Source organism: Aotus nancymaae, unplaced genomic scaffold, assembly GCF_030222135.1.
Source record: "Aotus nancymaae isolate 86718 unplaced genomic scaffold, 86718_ANA_hifiasm-v0.15.2.pri h1tg000016l, whole genome shotgun sequence".
Classification (NCBI taxonomy): domain Eukaryota; kingdom Metazoa; phylum Chordata; class Mammalia; order Primates; family Aotidae; genus Aotus; species Aotus nancymaae.
This window is the reverse complement of record NW_026988428.1, coordinates 36165393-36183802: the sequence shown is the minus strand read 5'-3', so window position 1 is coordinate 36183802 and position 18410 is coordinate 36165393. Positions and strand designations below refer to the sequence as shown.

Here is an 18410-nt window from a genome sequence, read left to right as displayed (position 1 = left end):
CTGCTGCCCTGTCCCCCAGCCTCTTTCCCTGAGAGGAGATGCTAAGGCCTTGTGCATCCTCACTTCAGGCCCAAAGGGCTGTAGCCTCACTGGAGGCTGCTGGCTGCTTCTGAGTGCTCAGCCTGCTGCTGTGACACCTGGCGGGCCTCCTCCACATCTCTTGCCTGCCGCCTCTTTTCTCCCAGTTCTTTGGGCCCTGAGGGCATGGTGACAATCACAATAGACCAACTTTCAATTTAGGGGACATCATTCACCCACAGAAAATGTTAAATCCAAGGGGCTGAAACATCAGGAGATGGAAATTTGAGCCCCAATGCTCCCAAGACTGCCAGGTCTCAGTGAGTCCTTGGGCAGAAAGTGGCTTCCATGCTTTGTGCATCAGTCTGGGGTTGTGAGATGAGTGGGTAGAGTCTTTCCAGGTCTGCTACCTCCTGCAGTTTTGAGATTCTACAGTGAGTCTAAACTTGGGAAAAAAAGCTTGATGTTACCATGAATCTGGGCTGAGCAAAACTAAAATACCAAATATGATACCCAAAAAATAATGGTGCCATGGATTGAAAATTCAAACAGCCAGAACCTGGGAGATATGAATAAACTTTTTAATACATTTCTGTGCTTTGTGTGCAAAGACCATTCAACAGATTCAACCGGCCAGGGGTGCCTTTTGCATATGAGGAGGTAAGCCTCTGCCCAGCTTTCCTTGCAGCCAACAGCAAAAACCCACAGCAAGCTCTTCTGGCTCAAAGGATGCTGCGGCTCCCGCAGCTCTCTCCTGATCAAAGAACTATTCCCCACAGAAGGCAAAGGGTACAGTCCAAGGGTAACTAGGTGTTGACATTTTATTAGAAAGAAAAAATTCAAGTCAAGTGATTTGAAATTGAGAGATCGAAGAAAAGCCAGCAGTGCAAGAGGCCCAAACAATAAAGCAGCCATGGGGGTGATCCCAGCTCTCTGCCCTGGGCTCCCTCCTCCTTAGAAACATCACAAACCAAGCTAACACCAGCATCAGAGAAAATCAGACCTGCTGTGTGTATTCAATTCTTATGTAAATATTCAGTGATAGCCTCCCCGACAAACACACAAAGCTTCCAAAGAAAGAAGTATGGCCGGTGCGGTGGCTCATGCCTATAATCCTAGAATTTTGGGAGGCCAAGGTGGGCGGATCACCTGAGGTCCGGAGTTTGAGACCAGCCTGACCAACATGCTGAAACTCCATCTCTAGTAAAAATACAAAATTAGCTGGATGTGGTAGCACATGTCTGTAATCCCAGCTACTCAGGAGGCTGAGGCAGGAGAATCACTTGAACTGGGGAGGCAGAGGTTGCCGTGAGCCAAGATGGTGCCATTGCACTCCAGCCTGGGTAACAAGATTGAAACTCTGTCTCAAAAAAAAAAAAAAGTATGGATAATAATCCTTTCAAATAAACAGATACACTTGGGATTTGTCTTTTCCTTTCTCCTGAGACCGCTAACACTCCTCCACCAATTCTCAACCCACTCTGCTTCAGGCCATCCTCACAAACACCTATGCCCAAGACAGTTCCTTCTCCCAGCCCATGTCTCTAACTGTCTGTTCCCTGCTTTAATCTTTGGGATCTCAGAAAATAGAACTTTGCATTATTACTCACCTTAGCCGAGCATAGTGAGGAACACAAATCAACCACATTATCAAGAAAATTACCACGTGTGTTCTGTGTAGACACGGACATGACCATATGGGAATTATTGTCCCCTTGTCTGGGTTATTCACACCCCTGCCTCTCTCTGGAAACACAGGCATTAGGAGATGCCTGTACTAAATGCTTTGCTCATTGAAGATTAAAGCAACAAGGACATGGTCACTAAGCACCACCCTCCTTGGGTGTAGGGACTCACCAGGCAGAACAAGCAATGGGAGAGGCTTACTTCACAGCACCTCAGGCCACATTCCTTTCTCTCCCAACCGCCAACCTATGTATGCCTGGAAATCCCTGCTCATTTCTGCTTTGTTCAAATACCAAGGGCTCCCCCATGTTGGAAGGGGAGCAGCCAGGGAGTGGAGTGAGGCGGAGACAGCCTCACTCATTTTTAAGCTTGTGCATTAAAAATGAACTAAGGTAGGTCATGGTGGCTCACACCTGTAATCCCAGCACTTTGGGAGGCTGAGGCAGGTGGATTATGAGGTCAGGAGTTCGAGACCAGCCTGGTCCAGATGGTGAAACCCCATCTCTACTAAAAATACAAAAATTAGCTGGTGCCTGTAATCCCAGCTATTCAGGAGGCTGAGGCAGGAGAATCCCTTGAACCTGGGAGGTGGAGGTTGCAGTGAGCCACGATTGTGCCATTGCACTCTAGCCTGAGCAGCAGAGCACGACTCCCTCTCAAAAGAAAAAGAAAAGAAAATACCCAAGGCACTCATAGGTAAATAGCCACCCTCCACCACCATCGAAAAGGAAACACAGACCCTTCCCCAGTCCACATTCCCATGCCCCAGGGCAGCAAATGCCCCCTGACACCCTGTTTCCTCCTCAGAGACACCCTGGTGACCCTTTTAACCTAATTTTACCGCTGCTCAAACTTGGTGGGATCGGGACAGTGATGGGCAGGAGCCTGCAAGACCCTTTGGTTCAGGAGACAGAGACCAGGGGAGCACCGCTCTACTAAGACAGACCTCGGACCACCCAGGTCAAGTCACTGCCTGGCCACTGTGGCCCCTGGGACACAGCCTGAAGGCATCGGAAGGACTGCGTGGCCGGGGAGAACCGTTCAAAGGTTCTTCTCTGTTACGGCAGCGGTGCAGTCCTGGCCCTCTGGGTGCGAGAGAGTCGGAATCAGAAGGCAAGTCACAGTCTTGGACAGCGGGACCTCCCCAGCCTCGGTGTTCCGCAGACCCCCCGGGTAGGGACAGTTTACAGCGTAACAAGGGGGCTGCAGGTCCTCCCTGCCGGTCCCCACTTTGGTCCCGTCTCCCGTGGAGACCACCGTTGCCCCCTACCTCCCCACCCACAAGAGTCAGGGGCCGCACCCCCTCCTACCCCCACCCTCGCTTGCCTCGTGGGTCGCCCCGTGCCCTGCCCTGCCCTGCCCCCCGTCGCGTCCGGCCCCCAGGCGCCCTGGGCGCATCTCCAGATGCACGGCGCACGGCGGCCCTCTTAGAGCCCCTGGGATCATGTCCGCAGGGGCCTTGGGTCCTTGGCTCACGCGGGGTTTCCGCCTCGGCGCCTCTGGCACTGGACGGGTGCCCGAATCTTCTGCCGTCCGCCGGGATCCCGTCACCCCCACCGCTCTCAAACACGCCCGCCCTCCAGGCCTGGGCCCTGGCTGCCCTCCTTTGCCCCTACCCGAGAGTGCCCCGCGTCCCGCCCTTAGCACCCAACCCCAATGGTGAGGGGCCTGGGGCCCGGGGCTGGGAGGGACGAGGGACGAGAGGGGGAGCTGGGCACCACCCGCCCACCGTTTTGGGGTAGTGGGCGGGGCATTTGGGGGTTGTTGGCTGCTCAGGGCTGCCCAGGACATGCCTGTAGCACCGAGGCCGGGGTCAGCGCCCTCCTCTCCACAGTCTGGGTGCCTAGTTCGTCCTGGTGGCGCAGAGGTTTTTAAAAGACCCTCGGGGGTCTCCCGCCTGTAGTGAGTAGGATGTGGGAAGCAAACCCGCGGGGAGTCAAAAGGCCCAGCCCTGCTCCCCGAGACTCCACCCCTAGGCCAGGGTGCCAGCCATTGCCTTGGCTGGTCTGGAGCTGGTACCAGGAGGTCTGGTAGTGCGCCTGCGCTCCTTGGAAAAGAAAAGAAAAACAACAATCAAACAAAACACCTTTTAAAGGCTTTTCTATGTCATGAAATCAGATATGCATTCTTGCAGCAAAATGTTTCCTACCCAGTCAGGCTTTAAAAAAAAACCTTAAAAACAAAAAGTTCCAAATAAAATAAGGTGGGAGAAATAGTTCTTCCTGTACAACAAGGGAAAGAAAGTTGACCCTCCCTTCCTCACCCCTTTTGTACCTTTGCCCCCACCTGCTCTGGTGTGTGTGGGGGTCTGATCTTTTAGCATAGACAAAGCAGAAATGCAAAGGGACTAGACTAATCCATGAGAATCAGAGGAAAAGTCACTTCATGGCCATAATTATCTGACCCTCCTCTTTCCTCTGCTCACATAAATCTGTGGTTCTCAAACGTTAGTTCTTCTAGGAATCACCTGGAAGCTTGTTAAAATACAGATTCCTGAGCTCATCCCTAGAACTTTGGATGGAGAGTTCTGGCTGGAGCCCAGGATCTGCACATTTAGCAACTACCCCACAGGGATCCTGATGCAGGTGGTGGTCTGGTGCATTGTGAGATGCATCAAAACAGTCAGAGTTTTGGGTGGGTTGGGAAGACAATGAAGGAGGCAGGTATTAACTTGGTTACTAAGAAAAAGCCTTTTGCTATTGATGTTTAATCAAGCGCACTAAGAGAAAGAAGGAGCCATACAGGAATCATGTAAATACAATGAACTTCCAGAAAACCAATGGTATAAACCCAGCTGATTAGCTCTGTCAGCCTTTCAATCTGGATATATGAATAGTTGGGGGACTCTGGGGATATATAATCTCTCAGAGCAAGTGAGGAGCCCAGCTCTGCACCCCCACTGCCCCTCCATGGTGAGACAGTATCTGGAGTCCCTCTCATCCAAGGGCAAAACACAGAGATGTTCCCACACACTGCACATCCTCTAGCTGGCTCCTTTCCAAGAGGGTCCGGCACACAGTCAGGACTTAGTAAACATCTGCTAGCCTGAAGTTAACTAGGGAAGACAATGACTGAGCAATTTATATCAAAAAACCTTTCTATTTCTTTCCTGGACCACAGGAAGGGGGAGAAGCAATGGAAGTGAAAACAATGTCAAACCCAGGGTTTACACCAGAAGAGTAAATTGTTAACTCCAATAAGAAGGAAACAGGAGAGTTAGTTCTGGGTTCTCTGCAAGGGGAAATTACTAAGCTGACATTTGGGCATGTAAGAGAAAAGATTTCCACTCCCCAACCCACACTGCCCCCATCAGAACACGTCGGTCCGGAGTCCCACCCCCTCTATACAAACTGCACAGACCGGGCACTGGAGCAGGCCCCCACCACAGAGGGGGACCACAGTGCACCGCTGCTGATGGCCACGCCCCCTGAGCCACAGTAGACAGTGGAGTCCATGTCCCCGCAGACCATGCCACCCTGGGAATGGCTCACACCTGTGGACAGAGACACAGGTAAGAATTCTCTTCCATCTCAGACATGTTATGACCAAGAATCCTTTAGAATCAATGATTAATTCTCTTCCTACTCTGAAGAACCACCAACATGAGTCTTTTTAAACTACAGGCAAACCTAAATCCATTGCCATCTGCTTATTCAGGAATGTGATTAGCAAATTGCACATCTAACTCTACTTGGACCAGGCTGATGTTGAGATGTGTTCATACAATCTTTGAGCAAAAACTGATAGATCACACTAAAGGAGTCATCTAGAAATATGGTAGCTAGAGAGGTGAGGGGAATCAGACACCTGGCCCAGGGGCTGTCTATATACTGGATTATTAGAGATTTACAAGTTGCCTCAGAGACCCAGATGATCAGAATATAAACCCAGCATTTTTTTCTGGCTAGAACATGCTACCACTTGAGAAGTATTCTGTGTGTAACTAAAAGGCTTGAGCTATTTTTGCAGAACCAAATAGGTATTCAGAATTTGCCACATTCATTAACTTAGACTTTATGGATGTTCCAGATGGATCCATGTGGAGGTCAAATATTTGAGGTCATCAGTTTGTCTGGATCCCAGAGACATCAGCTCCAGAGTCCCTTGTCTACCACTCCATAGACGGAGGCTTGGTCATCAGTTAGATGCACTCTATCTTAAGATTACTGACACCCCAAAGAGCCATGCCCACATACAGCCAACTTACAGATATTGACTGAGCCCACGCCTTCACACGGCCTGCAGGGAGAGGAGAGGGTATACAGTTAGTGCTGAGTTCCTCTGCTTTTGCACCAAACCTATTCTCCTCCATGCTGAAGGAAGGAAGGGGCCCTAAGAGGCAGAGGAAGGATACCACCTGCTACAGACAGCATCGGTGCCGGCCCTGCTTGCTGGAATCCCAAAAGGACAGGAGCACATTAGGCTACAGGATCCAAAAGGTCATTTTATTATGTTTGCCTTTTGGACATGGAAATTTGGTAAACTGAGAAGTAGAGATGAGGTGGGCATTCTCCTTGTCCCTTGGCTGGGAATTCCAGCACAGCCAAAGTGGTGATGGAAGCTGCTGCCTCCCAGCTAGATGTCTCTGAGCAGGAAAAAGCTTGCCCACTACTCAAATGCATTCGTTTTTATCCCATGATTTTAAATGCTACCCTAGACATCTACCTGATTTCATTCAACGCAGAGGGAGGCTGGACAGTATGGTGTGGTTAAGAGCCTGGACTTAAATCTGGCTGTGCCACTTACTAGCTGGGTGACCTTGGGCAGGTCACTTAGCCTTTCTGTGCCTCAATTTCTCCAGCATAAAATGGGGATGATAACATCCGCCTGCAAGGATTGTCGTAAGGTTTGATTAAGTTCTACATGGAAAGTGCCTAAAATGGAGACTGGCACATAAGGAAATCCGATATGTTTGCTACCAACATTATAAACAACTCATTTCTGTAATCCCAGCAACTTGGGAGTCCAAGGCAGTTGGATCGCTTGAGCCCAGGAGTTGGAGACTAGCCTGGCCAACGTGATGAAATCCTCTTTCTACTAAAAATACAAAAATTAGCTGGGCATGGTGACACACATTTGTAGTCCCAGCTACTCGGGAGGCTGAGATAGGAGAATCACTCGAACTTGGGAGGAGGAGGTTGCAATGAGCTGAGATCGTACCCCTGCACTCCAGCCTGGGCGACAGGCTCTGTCTCAAAAAATATGTATATATTATTTATGATGAGACATTTATACCACTATAGTGGGCTTTTTATAAACACCCCCTTCTCCCTCACACCTACCTGCACTTTCTGCTCTGTCTCCCCATTTGTAGCTCCCCACTTCAAATCTTTTTCCCCAGGAAAGCTCTACTCTGCTTCATTCTGCCCAACTCAAAATACTCCTTTGCTCCTCTTTGGAGTGAGGACGTACGCATCTGGGTCGCTTTCCTGCCACTCAGTCTGGCATTGCCACAGCCTTCAGATTGTGCCCTTTCAAGGAAGCCACGATGCCCATCGTGGTGCCTATAGAACCACAATGCTGGCAACAGCTATCTCTGAGTTGAGTGGTTCTGGCCACTTTTGTTTTCTTATTTTCTGTATTGGCAGCACTGAGCATTACTTATGTAATTAAATTAAATATTTTAAATGCCAAGAGGAGGCAGTCTATATAATGTCAATGGTCATAGTACACAAAGAACAATGTGCTAAGTCAACTTTAAAATCACATGCATTAGGGATGTGTACCAGTAATTCCATAATTGAGTTATTCATCCATTAGTATCATAATGAAAATAAGTGCACGTCCCAGCTGCCCACTGAATGTTAGTGAGTGGGGTGGAGGGCTTCAGGATCTGAAGGCTTCAGTATCCACGGCTTCACCCAAAGCCTGAGGAAACTGACAGAAAAGTGTGTGTGCTTGAGTCAAGCACGGAGCAAGTCCAGCCACGTGGCCTGGCTGCCCTCAGTGTCACTTCATGGAAGCTTTCTAAAGCCAACCAGGCCTCTGAGTTCCCTCTCCATGGGTGCTGCCCTGCCTAGCCATCAACTCATGACTATCACTTCTCCCCATTGGGGCTTACTATGTTCCATTAAAACTCACTTATCCTGCAATAGCCTTATGAGGTGGATTTTGTGATTATCTCTGTTTTACAGCTGAAGACACTGAGGTATAAAGAGTTCACAAACTAGTAAGTAGTGGAGCTGGGATTTGAACCCAGAGTGGGCTCATGGCCTGTGCTCTTCACCTCTATACTTGCTAGTCTAGTCTCCTTGCCCTGAAGGGACCCAGCTAGAAGCTCTAATGATGTGGCCGTCCCAAGTCTAGAGGCCCATGCAACCATCCCAAGTGTAAATACACATCCCTCTGCCCTGCACAGGCTTCACCTGCCCTCAATTCTTGGTTCAAATTGTCAGCATAGCTTGGAGTGTCCTGTCTCTTTCCTGCCTCCTCAGCTGTTGAGAAGGCAGCCTCCTTCTCTGACAGATTCCCTGGGCCACTGACTCCAGGCCCTGGAGGACGGATGTATGTCTGCCCTGTCCTCTTTTGCAAGGACGGAACTCGCGCTACTCATTTCTACTCCCCAGTCCTGAACACCAGGCTGTCCAGGTTGATTCTCTGCACATCCCAAATCAAATGGCCTTTAACTAATATTCTGAGTGATTTCAGCTTTAAGAACCCACTGAAGCTAATTGCAGAAACATTCTTTCAGCCAAGACGGTAAAGTAGTGGCCTTGGAAGGGGCTTCGGGTTCCAGCCTGAGGGGCTGTGCAGGAGGGAGAAGCGCATTGGCAGCCAGCCAGGAGACTGGTGCATTTTAGCTGAGCCATTAACTGGCTGTGCTCTTGAGCAAGCCCCTTCCCCTCTCTGGTCTCAGTTTCCCTATCTGCAAAATGGGGACATGGTTGGAGTCCATTATTTTCCAGAGTCTTTCCCAATTTGAACATTATCTGCCTAGAGGATTTCAGTCCAGCTCTGAGTAGGGATGTGAAGGGACCCTGGAACCCCCATCCTCACCGGATCTCCTCACCCTCCAGCAGTTTGCGATAAGCAGCAATTTCCACGTCCAGGCCCAGCTTGGAGTTCACCACCACCTGGTACTCCTTGAGCAGGCAGGCTATGTCCTGCTTGGCCTTCTGCAGGGCACCCTCCAGCTCAGCCAGCTTGCAGCGGGCATCGCTGAGGGCCACCTCACCCTGCTGCTCAGACTGGGCCACCGCGGCCTCCAGCTTACAGCGCTGTGGGGACGGACAGAAGGGAAGGAGTTTGAAAAGGGTGCAGGTTGTGGGGACTCTGGTGCGTCTCCAGTGGCCTGGGTCATCCTATTTTATCTCCTTCCAAAATGGTTAACTTTTGAACTTGATACTATTTAAAAGAAATACATCAATGTCCCTAAATTAACTAGGCAGGGACATTTGGATCTTTTTTTCCTTCATTTTTGTATGCTTTATCATAAAACTGACTTGAGTTTGGCAGGTGAGCCATTGGAGGGAGGAAATGTTAGCACGGAAATAGGAATGGTCATTATTACTGACATCACCTTAGACTTATTGTTCCTTTACAAGGCACTTTCATAGATGTTATCTTATTTGACCTTGGAAGTTATTCTTCCAGCTTGTCACAACAGGCAGTATTATTCCCATTATGCAAATGAAGAAATTAAGATTCTGAGAGGCTGTGACTTGCCCTAAGCTATCCAATTAATTAGTGCCCAGCCAGGTATTGAAAAGCCATGGTGCAGGGTCTCACTCTTTGGCCCGCTGCGATCAGCATACTGAAAGAAGCTCCCATGCACAACTCCCAGCACACAAACCACAGCCGCTCCCTTCACCCCACTCAAGAAAGCATGTCAGAAGGAAAATGAACAAAAGCAATGTTATTACAGGGACAACTTCGAATCTTCTCTAATTTCATATCTAAAAAGTAAGCATGTGCATATGTCATTACTCCGCTCTTAACTGTGACAAATTACTAGTGACACATCCTGCACCGTGATGAAGAACAGCAACACAGATGGGAGAGGACGCATGGAGCCAGGCATGTGTGGGAGCTCGCTGTTATGATGCAGGTAGTATTACAAATCACTGGGGAAAGAATAGATTACATACTTTCTTACGATATGTAGAAAAATTAACTTAGAACCCTACTCACTGTGTATACCAAAAATAAAGTTCAGGTGGATTACAGACCTTTGCAAGAGGTAAAACTATAAAATTAATGGGGAAAAAATTTAAGAGCTACCTCTGTTACCTCAAAACTCGCTAAGTATAAACCATTAAAGGAAGAACTTAAGATGGATTTGGGCACATTCAGGTTAAATATTTGGGTTCAGGCCAGGTGCGGTGGCCCATGCCTGTAATCGCAGCACTTTGGAAGGCCAAGGTGAGCAGATCACCTGAGGTCAGGAGTTCAAGACCAACCTGGCCAACATGGTGAAACCCCATCTCTACTAAAAATACAAATAGGAACCAGGCCTGGTAGTGTACACCTGTGGCCCCAGCTACTGGGGGGCTAAGGCAGGAGAATTGCTTAAACCTGGGAGGCGGAGGTTGCAGTGAGCCGAGATGGCGCCATTGCACTCTAGCCTGGGCTAAAGAGCGAGACTCTGTCTCAAAAAACAAAAAAAAATGGTTCAATAAAGGACAAACGACAACTGATAGACTGAGAGAAAGTTAATTGCAACATGTGTAACTGACAAAGGCTTACAATCCAGATAGAATGACCAAGAAATACTGCAAATCACCATGCAAAAAGAAGGGAACCACAGTAGAAAAATGGGCGGATGTATGAGTGGACAGTTCTTAGAAGGGAAATACAAATAACTAGTAAGTGTATGAGGAAACATTTCATATCACTAGTTAACCAAAGAAATAAAAATTAAAATAACAATTAGGTGCCAGTTTATATCTAGCAGATCCACAAACATTAAAGTTTGATAATAGCAAGTGTTGGAACAGGAGCCCTCGTGTGCTGATTGTAGGAGAGTACTCCGGCACAATTCAAATACACCCCTCTCCAAAGATGATAGCAGTCCCTGAAGATAGGAGGGAAGCAGCAACCAGACAAGAAGTGGCAGGTGTACTACGGAGTGGGGTCTGGGCGCCCCTCCACATGCTGCTTCGCATTCTTCACCTCTGCTGTCAGTCTCTGGATCCTGCGGTTCAGCTCACTGAGCTCATCTTTGGTTCTTTGGAGGCTCTCACCCTGCTGGGTCACTGTGGCCTTCACCTCCTCAGACTGCAGGTTGAGAGGCAAACATGCAGAAACAATGGCTGGAGGCTGCTGTCCCCGGCCCCATCAGCCAGCCCACTGTTCCGCAGCTCTCCCGCCTCCTGACCCTGCTCTGCCCAGGACCTCAGCTGCAGCCCCTCTAGAGTGCAGGAGTGTGTTTCCCAGAGAAACTTGAGGCTCACAGCTGTCCCCCTGGCTCAGTGGGGCAGCCCTGCCCTCCAGACTACCTTGGTTTGGTACCAGGTCTCAGCCCCTGCCTGGCTGCGACTGGCCATATTGTCATACTGAGCCTTGATCTCGGCCACAACCAAGTCCATCTTGAGCTCCCTGCTGTTGTCCATCTTCACCACCACGGAGGTGTCAGAGATTTGTGATTGAAGGAGGCGGATTTCCTGTAGGAGATAGCAACCAGCAAAATCCCCTTCTGATCTCATCTCCTCAGAAAAATTTTTTTAAAAATCCCAACTCTGAAATTAGAAAACTACCAGCAAGTCAGGAAAATTTAAAACCTGTAGCTGTAAGAGGAAAAGGCTGGAATTGGGACTGTGGCCTCAAAGCCATGAGTAACGTGGAATTCTACTAACACAGGCATCCACAGAGCTGGATTGATGTGTATGCCTGGGTCTCCCCACCATGGGGCCTGGATGATCCAGATCAGCTGTAGCTTTATGCACAAATCTAATCAACCAAATTGTGGCCAGAGGTAGAGGTCTGGATTATCTGCTTGGGTTTTTATACTACCCAAATTAATAAATTGTCAGATCTCCACTTCATGATGTAGGAATTAACCACATTCTTTCAAATCATCTTAGAGGAAGGGCGTCACCCACTTCCATTTTGAAAGGAAGCCCGAACAAGAGAAAAATCCCCTCTGATCACAGAAGAAAAACATCCAGGCCTTAGGAGAGTCGAGAATGCACGGCTTTCCCCAGAACCTAGGAACCAGGACAAGCCATACTCCAAGAAAACCCTCCTCTGCCTCCTCTCTTACTTGCTCTTCCGGAGATGGGGAGAGATTTACCTCCTCGTAGAGGGACCACAGGAAGACTGACTCCTCCCTCAGTGGCTCCACATTGGCCTCCAGGTCTGCCTTATGCAGATAGGCGCAGTCCACATCCTGGTAGAGATAGACACAAGAGGATGGGGAGTGGCCTTGGTCCCCTCACTGTGCCCTGAGCCTCAGCACTCCCCAATGGGCCCTTAAGCCACCTCCTGACCCACCTCTCTGCCTCTAGCCTGCTCCTGCCCAGCCACCTTGCACTTACAGGTCTAACCTAGACTTCTCATCTTCGCCTTCAGGGCCCCACTAGAAGGGGAGAGCCTTTGTTATCTGCCAGTGAGTTACCTCCCATTGCATAAATGAGACCACCTGGAGAAAGGAAGTGGAGAGAGGTCTGACCCCTTCCAGAGCTGAGGACCTTGCCAAAGAAGGAAGCCTGACGTCACAGCCCAGAATGTCAGACTGCTGCCTCCCAGCCAGGCTGACCCACAGAGCACAAGCATGTGACAGTCACAGAGCCTCTCTGGAGGTTGTCCTCAGAGCCCAGTTAAGGAAACACCCAGAATCCAAATAGCTGATTCTCCTGCCTGAGACCCAGGCCAAGCCTCTATTGGCAGATCTGTCACCAGCCCTCTCTCCACTCTGTGATGCTCACAAATAAGGAGGCTGGCAAGCAAGCACATTACTTGTTAAAGAACATTCACAGCTGGACGTGGTGGCTCACACCTGTAATCCCAGCATTTTAGGAGGCCGAGACAGGTGAATGACCTGAGGTCGGGAGTTCAATACCAGCCTGACCAACATGGAGAAACCCCATCTCTACTAAAAACACAAAATTGAAAAATAAATTAGCCGGGCATGGTGGTGCATGCCTGTAATCCCAGCTACTCGGGAGGCTAAGGCAGGAGAATCGCTTGAACCCAGGAAACAGAGGTTGCGGTGAGCCAAGCCAAGATAGCGCCATTGCACTCCAGCCTGGGCAACGAGAGTGGAACTCCGTCTCAAAAAAAAAAAAAAAAGATCATTCACATGTACTTTCACTCACCAAGATGAAACAAAAGGGAAATCATTTGCGGTTTTACTCCTCTGGGTTTTTCATCATCACCAATTGCACTGAGTAACGGCCACACTTTGAAATCATCAACAAGCTGAGAACCAACCCCCAGTCTGGGATAACAGGAGAAGGCAATACCCACGTGACAGAATTAAAATTGAACATTTCAGCCAATCCAGTAGTTTAAAAGGAGTCGAGCAGTAGCATGGTGAGGTTTTCTTTTCACGAAGCCTCCGTCGGCACCACCTGGGTTCCTACATGGGCTCCCCAATGGCTTCTGCAGCCAACATAACCCACCTTTTTGTGCCAGGGGCTCCAGTGCCTTCCCACCAACAATTGCACTGATGGAACATGTCAGGGCCTAGAGCATCAGAGCGTCCAGTGCCCAGGATTTAATTCTTCCCATGTGAGAACAGTGACTCACCTTCTTCAGCAGCACGAACTCATTCTCAGCTGTGGCCCTGGGAGCCAACTCTTCTTCGTACCTGAGGAGAGACAACCCAGGTGGAAAGTCCCCTGGGACTGAGGACCTAGCCGGTCCAGAGCCCAGGTGTGCTAAACTCCCTGGTTTTCTCCTTTCTCTGTGCCTTTGGAGCAGAGGCTTGGCCTCTCTGGACTTCTATTTCCCAGCCACAAAGAACCCATTGGAAGGACACTGGACTTGGAGTCCACATCCCTGGTATCTGGTCCCAGCTTAGACTGAAGTTGCTGCAAAACCTGGGGCAAGTCATTTAATCTCTTTGGATCTTGGGCTGAATCACAAGGTGTGCAGTGAGGCACTCAGTAAATATTTGTGGGATAAGTTAAAAACAGATGTGTGCTCGCTTCGGCAGCACATATACTAAAATAGGAACGATACAGAGAAGATTAGCATGGCCCCTGCACAAGGATGACAGGCAAATTCGTGAAGCGTTCCATATTAAAAAAAAAAAAAAAACAGACAGATGTTCCACGGAGCCTTTAAATTCTGCCTTGTACAAAACATAAAGCTCTATGAAGCCACCCATGCGGTTTTATTCCCCCTGCCCCAATATCCAAGGACTTGAATTCCTAGAAGCAACCCTTGTTCAGGGCATTCCCTCTTTCACCAGCCCGGCCCTCTTCCCCCTGCCTGTGAGACCATATCCCCGGAGCAGCCCTGCCCCCACAAGGAAGACCAGAGTTTCCAGAGCATAGTTTTCATCACTTTTTAATTACACAGTCATTTTGGGCTGCACTCAGCTCTGTAATTACCGGCCTGCACACCCCCAGAGTGGGAGACAGACCTTGACGCCTGCACACTGAGGATTGTGTCTATATTTGCTTCACTCTAAGGGAAGTGAGGACCCACTGCTGGGCCCAGCCGGATGGTAAAACCTGAACCTCCAAGAATCCCAAGAAGGGTTGGAATTACCAGGACTGATTACAGTCAAAATCACCCTTCCCTCTGTCTGTTTCTATAAGGTAAGTACAGTGACACAGTGAGTTTAGACTAAGTAATGGACAAACTAAACAACTCAGGAAAAACCAGATTTACATTGGAATTTGAATTGTGGCGCCTCGGAGAATGAGAGCGTGATGATTTATCTGCAGAATAAATAAAGGTATAATCCAGGTTCATCAGATACTTGGAATGGCATCAGCCAGTTCATTTTCAGATACCTCTCCAGGGCCTTTCCCTTCCCCCCATCCTAGCTCTAACGGCTCCAGGCTCCTGCTCTTCAGTCCTGCTGGCCTTGCTCCTCCTGTTTCATTTGTTTCCTGTCTCTTCATCTCTGCATCAGTCTGTGCCCTGGATGTGTGTCCCATCCCTCCCAGACTGGGAGCTCTTCTTCACTACAAATCTTTCCCCAGCCCCCAGCACAGGACTGCAAGAGCTGGGAGCTGACACAAGACAAAGCAGACTGGTAAGACAAAGTGTCTGACAGCTCATCAGGGCAACCCTGACCTTCCGCAATCTCTGCTTCTGGAGGAGTTGTGTGATCTCAGCTAGGACAGACTCCACTCCCTAGAACCATCCCAGCCCTGACATGCTCACTTCTTCTTGTAGCCCTCCAGCACCTCCTGCGTGCAGTTGAGCTCCGAGGCCAGCCTCCCGCTGTCGGCCTCCATGCACTCGCCCTCCCGCCGCAGAGTTGCAATGTAGCCCTGGAACAGGGGCTCGAGGTTGCTCTCGCAGCACTTGCGGTTCTGGTAGAACTGCAGCTTGGTCTCCAGAAGCTTGTTCTGCTGCTCCAGGAAGCGCACCTGTCATTCAGGAAGGAGGAAAGAGACTTGAGGGGGAAGCCTGAGGGTGGGGGTTGCCTGGTCCCCCAGAGCTCTCACTGCCCTTGAGGATGGCCCCTGCCCTGCAGAAACCTGTCACCTTCCCCAGGAGGCCAAATCACTGGCAAAGTCTGAAAGTGCAGGTCACAAGTAGTCCCCAAGTAACTTCACTCCACCCACCCTGCCTCCCAGAAAGAGCACACTATTTATAACAATTTGTTTATTCTACACAGAAAGAAATAACATCTGATCCTGCAGAGATATTTCACACTCTGTGTAGTAGGCAAATAATAATCCCCCCAAAAGTGTCTGCACCAGAAAGATTTGAAACATGAGAAGGACTCAACCCATTATTCCTAGCTTTGAAGTTAGAGGAAGTCGGGGCCACAAGGCAAGGAATGTAGAAGACCTCTGGAAGCTGAGAACAACCTCCAGCAGCCAGCCAGCAAGAAACAGAGACCTCAGTCCTGCAACCATAAGGATCTCAATTCTGCCAAAAGCCTGAATGTCCCTGGAAATGGATTCTTCCCCGAGGCCTCCAAAAAGAAATGCAGCCCTGCCAACATCTTAACATCAGACTCTTGAGGTAGTAAAATTGTGTTTTAAGGTGCTAAGTTTGTGGGCATTTGTACAGCAGCAATTTTAAAATGTATGAACCATGACTCTTCCTTACTCTGATGCTGGGGTGCTGAAGCCCAGGAGTGGGGATCCCAGATCAGGAATTAGGAGATATCTCATTCTAACTCCATCACCAACCAGACCACTTCACCTCATTCTCGCTGTACTTCATTGTAAAACAAGACAGGAGAAAGACATTTGCAGTGATACACTGGCGGCTCCAGGCCCTATCAGGCCCACAGGCATGCTTTACTTGGCCTGCACACTGTTTTATAGATATCTGATTAGTTGCCAACACTTAATAATTGAGTGGTTTCAAGTAAGAATCTGGATCTCTCTGACCCTGTTGACATGCCAGAAGTTCTGGCAAGGGTAGGTAGGCCTGTGACTGGAGTGAACAGCAGCTGCTGCCCCTCTACGTGAGCATACCTCTCAGTTTGGCTTCATTCATGTGACCTGCCAAGCCCATGTTGAAGTTTCCAGTTACCAGCCTAAAGCAGGTGATTTCTTCTCCAACCTTAATGTCTTGGGAGCACAAGCCTGGTACAAACAACCCTCAACTGCCTGACTATCCATGCTTGTGGGAAAAGGAACCAAAGCTCTGATTATCAAAAGGCATCTGACCTGGGTTTTGACATGCAGACCCAGGCCATGGGACAGCCCTCTGGCAGGATTAAAGCCACCATGTCAATGCACTTTGTAGTCTGTAGCACAATGCAGTTTGGAGCCTGCAGGAAGAATGCTGCAGCCTGCAGGAAGAATTCCAGCCTGGTGCAATGGTATAACTTCCTCTCTCCAGACCCGGAACTGACACCTCTCAACAGAGAGATCAGCGTTCATGGGTGATGCCCAAAAGGACACATGCAAAAACCCTTTTGAGCCTGCACTCTCAGGGCTCTCACTGTGCTTTTGAGCAAATTATGAAAAGATGCCTCCAGCCCCCTGCCAGGGCACACAGCTCAGCAAGCAAAGCCTGGGCTGGATTTCAACCTCCCCTGCTCTTGGTAGTTGACCTCGTGCAAAGAATAGCCTGCATAATCTACCGTCAGCTTCCTTTGTGCCGATGGAAGGGAAGAGTAATCTGGACAGCTAGCAGTATGTTAACAATGGATGCCCAGCACCTCTGTGTGCAGATATGCCCATTTCTGATGTGGCGTTGGTCTGACAGCAGAGCTCCCACCTACCATCACCCTGGTTTGTGCCTTCTTATGCAGACCCAGGGTGTAGATACGCACACCATTCAGCCCTGGAAGACAAGCTTCTCCTCCCTTAAACTTTGGTGGCTGTCTTCCCTCAAAGACTATGAGCTCCTAGAGAGGACATCATTAGGTTAAAGGAAACCAGAGCTATACACTTAACTGGGAGGACTCAGAAAATGCAATTCAACAGCCGCTCTCCAGATCATGCCTTAAGTTTCTCAACTCTCTGCCTTTAATCTATGCATGTGCCGCAGGGTATAAAGTGCCTTGGGCAGTCCCAAGAATTCACAGCCTTCCTGTGATGTCCCCACCAAAAAGGAGCAGGAAAGGAGCCTCTGACTCCTCTTTATCCTGGCTTCTGCTCCATGCTGGGGCTGGCAGCATCTAACGGGGAGGTCAGACACGCCTAAGCGGAGCTGTGCGCTCTGCCCACACCTTCCTACTGTGAGCCAGTGAAATCCAGAAGATGGACCACACACACACACACACACACACACACACCGTGCTTGCTGCTTGCCTGTGAGCAACAGCAGCAAACCCTCCTGTTTTGTCTGGTGGTTTCAGATCCATTATTGCATTTGACTTTCATGGCAACATTTGAAAATCAAGATCCTGATTCAGCCACATTCTCAAGGCCACATGCTAGTCAGTGGCAGGAGAATTTGAACCACCCTGTCATCACATTCAAAGTCCCTTTCTCCTTCCTAAACTACAGTCCCAGGGAACAGCACACAGACCCACCTTGTCAATGAAGGCAGCAAACTTGTTGTTGAGACACTTGATCTGCTCCTTCTCCTCGTGCTTCACACACTGGGCATTGGGGTCGATCTCTAGGTTGAGGGGTGTGAGGAGGCTCTCATTGATGGTCACAGATGTGATGCAGGGGAGGCTGGGCCTGCAAAGGCCCCCTGCCCGGTAGCCAAACCTGCCACTGGTGTGTAGGGGGCCATCCACAACTCCCCGTAATCCGGGGAGACCCCACCGTACACAGGCTCCGACTGCCAAAGCCTCCGAGGTGCCTGTAGCCTAGCCCCCTGGGACTGCCCCCATGATGGGCCATGGCACTGACACAGCGGCAATCCCCAGGCTTGGGCACAATGGCAGAGTGTGAGCTAAAGTTCCTCACCCTGCAACCAGAGCTGATATGGTAGGATTGGCTCGCCATGCCTCTGCTCTGCAGGACAGTCCCCTGGACTGAGGATTGAAGGACACAGTCTCACACTGGAGACCTGTTATTGCTCCTACCTTTTATTGGGCAGAGGATAGGCCTCCTGACAACATAAAAGGCAGAGAATGTTATTAATGCCATTTATGAATGTGGGAATCTCCCGCTAGGCAGACCACAAGGGCAGCTGAAACCTGCCTCTTTTAATAGGCTTAT

At 49.5% G+C, this 18410-nt stretch overlaps 1 protein-coding gene and 1 non-coding gene across 2 annotated transcripts; one reads left to right on the top strand and one right to left on the bottom strand.

Annotated features, from left to right (window-relative positions):
- Positions 1 to 2745: 2745 nt before the first annotated feature.
- On the bottom strand, positions 2746 to 18194 carry LOC110567225 (keratin, type II cuticular Hb5-like). Its single transcript, XM_064376787.1, is given in 13 exon segments — positions 2746 to 2970; positions 3065 to 3316; positions 3434 to 3497; positions 5065 to 5197; positions 5912 to 5943; positions 8701 to 8921; positions 10795 to 10920; positions 11142 to 11306; positions 11936 to 12031; positions 13393 to 13453; positions 14986 to 15194; positions 17771 to 17977; positions 17979 to 18194. Coding segments are annotated over 13 exon segments (2007 nt in total).
- LOC135275454 (U6 spliceosomal RNA) lies at positions 13786 to 13892 on the top strand. Its single transcript, XR_010343087.1, has one exon. It is a non-coding gene; the product is annotated as a U6 spliceosomal RNA (small nuclear RNA).
- Positions 18195 to 18410: the final 216 nt, after the last annotated feature.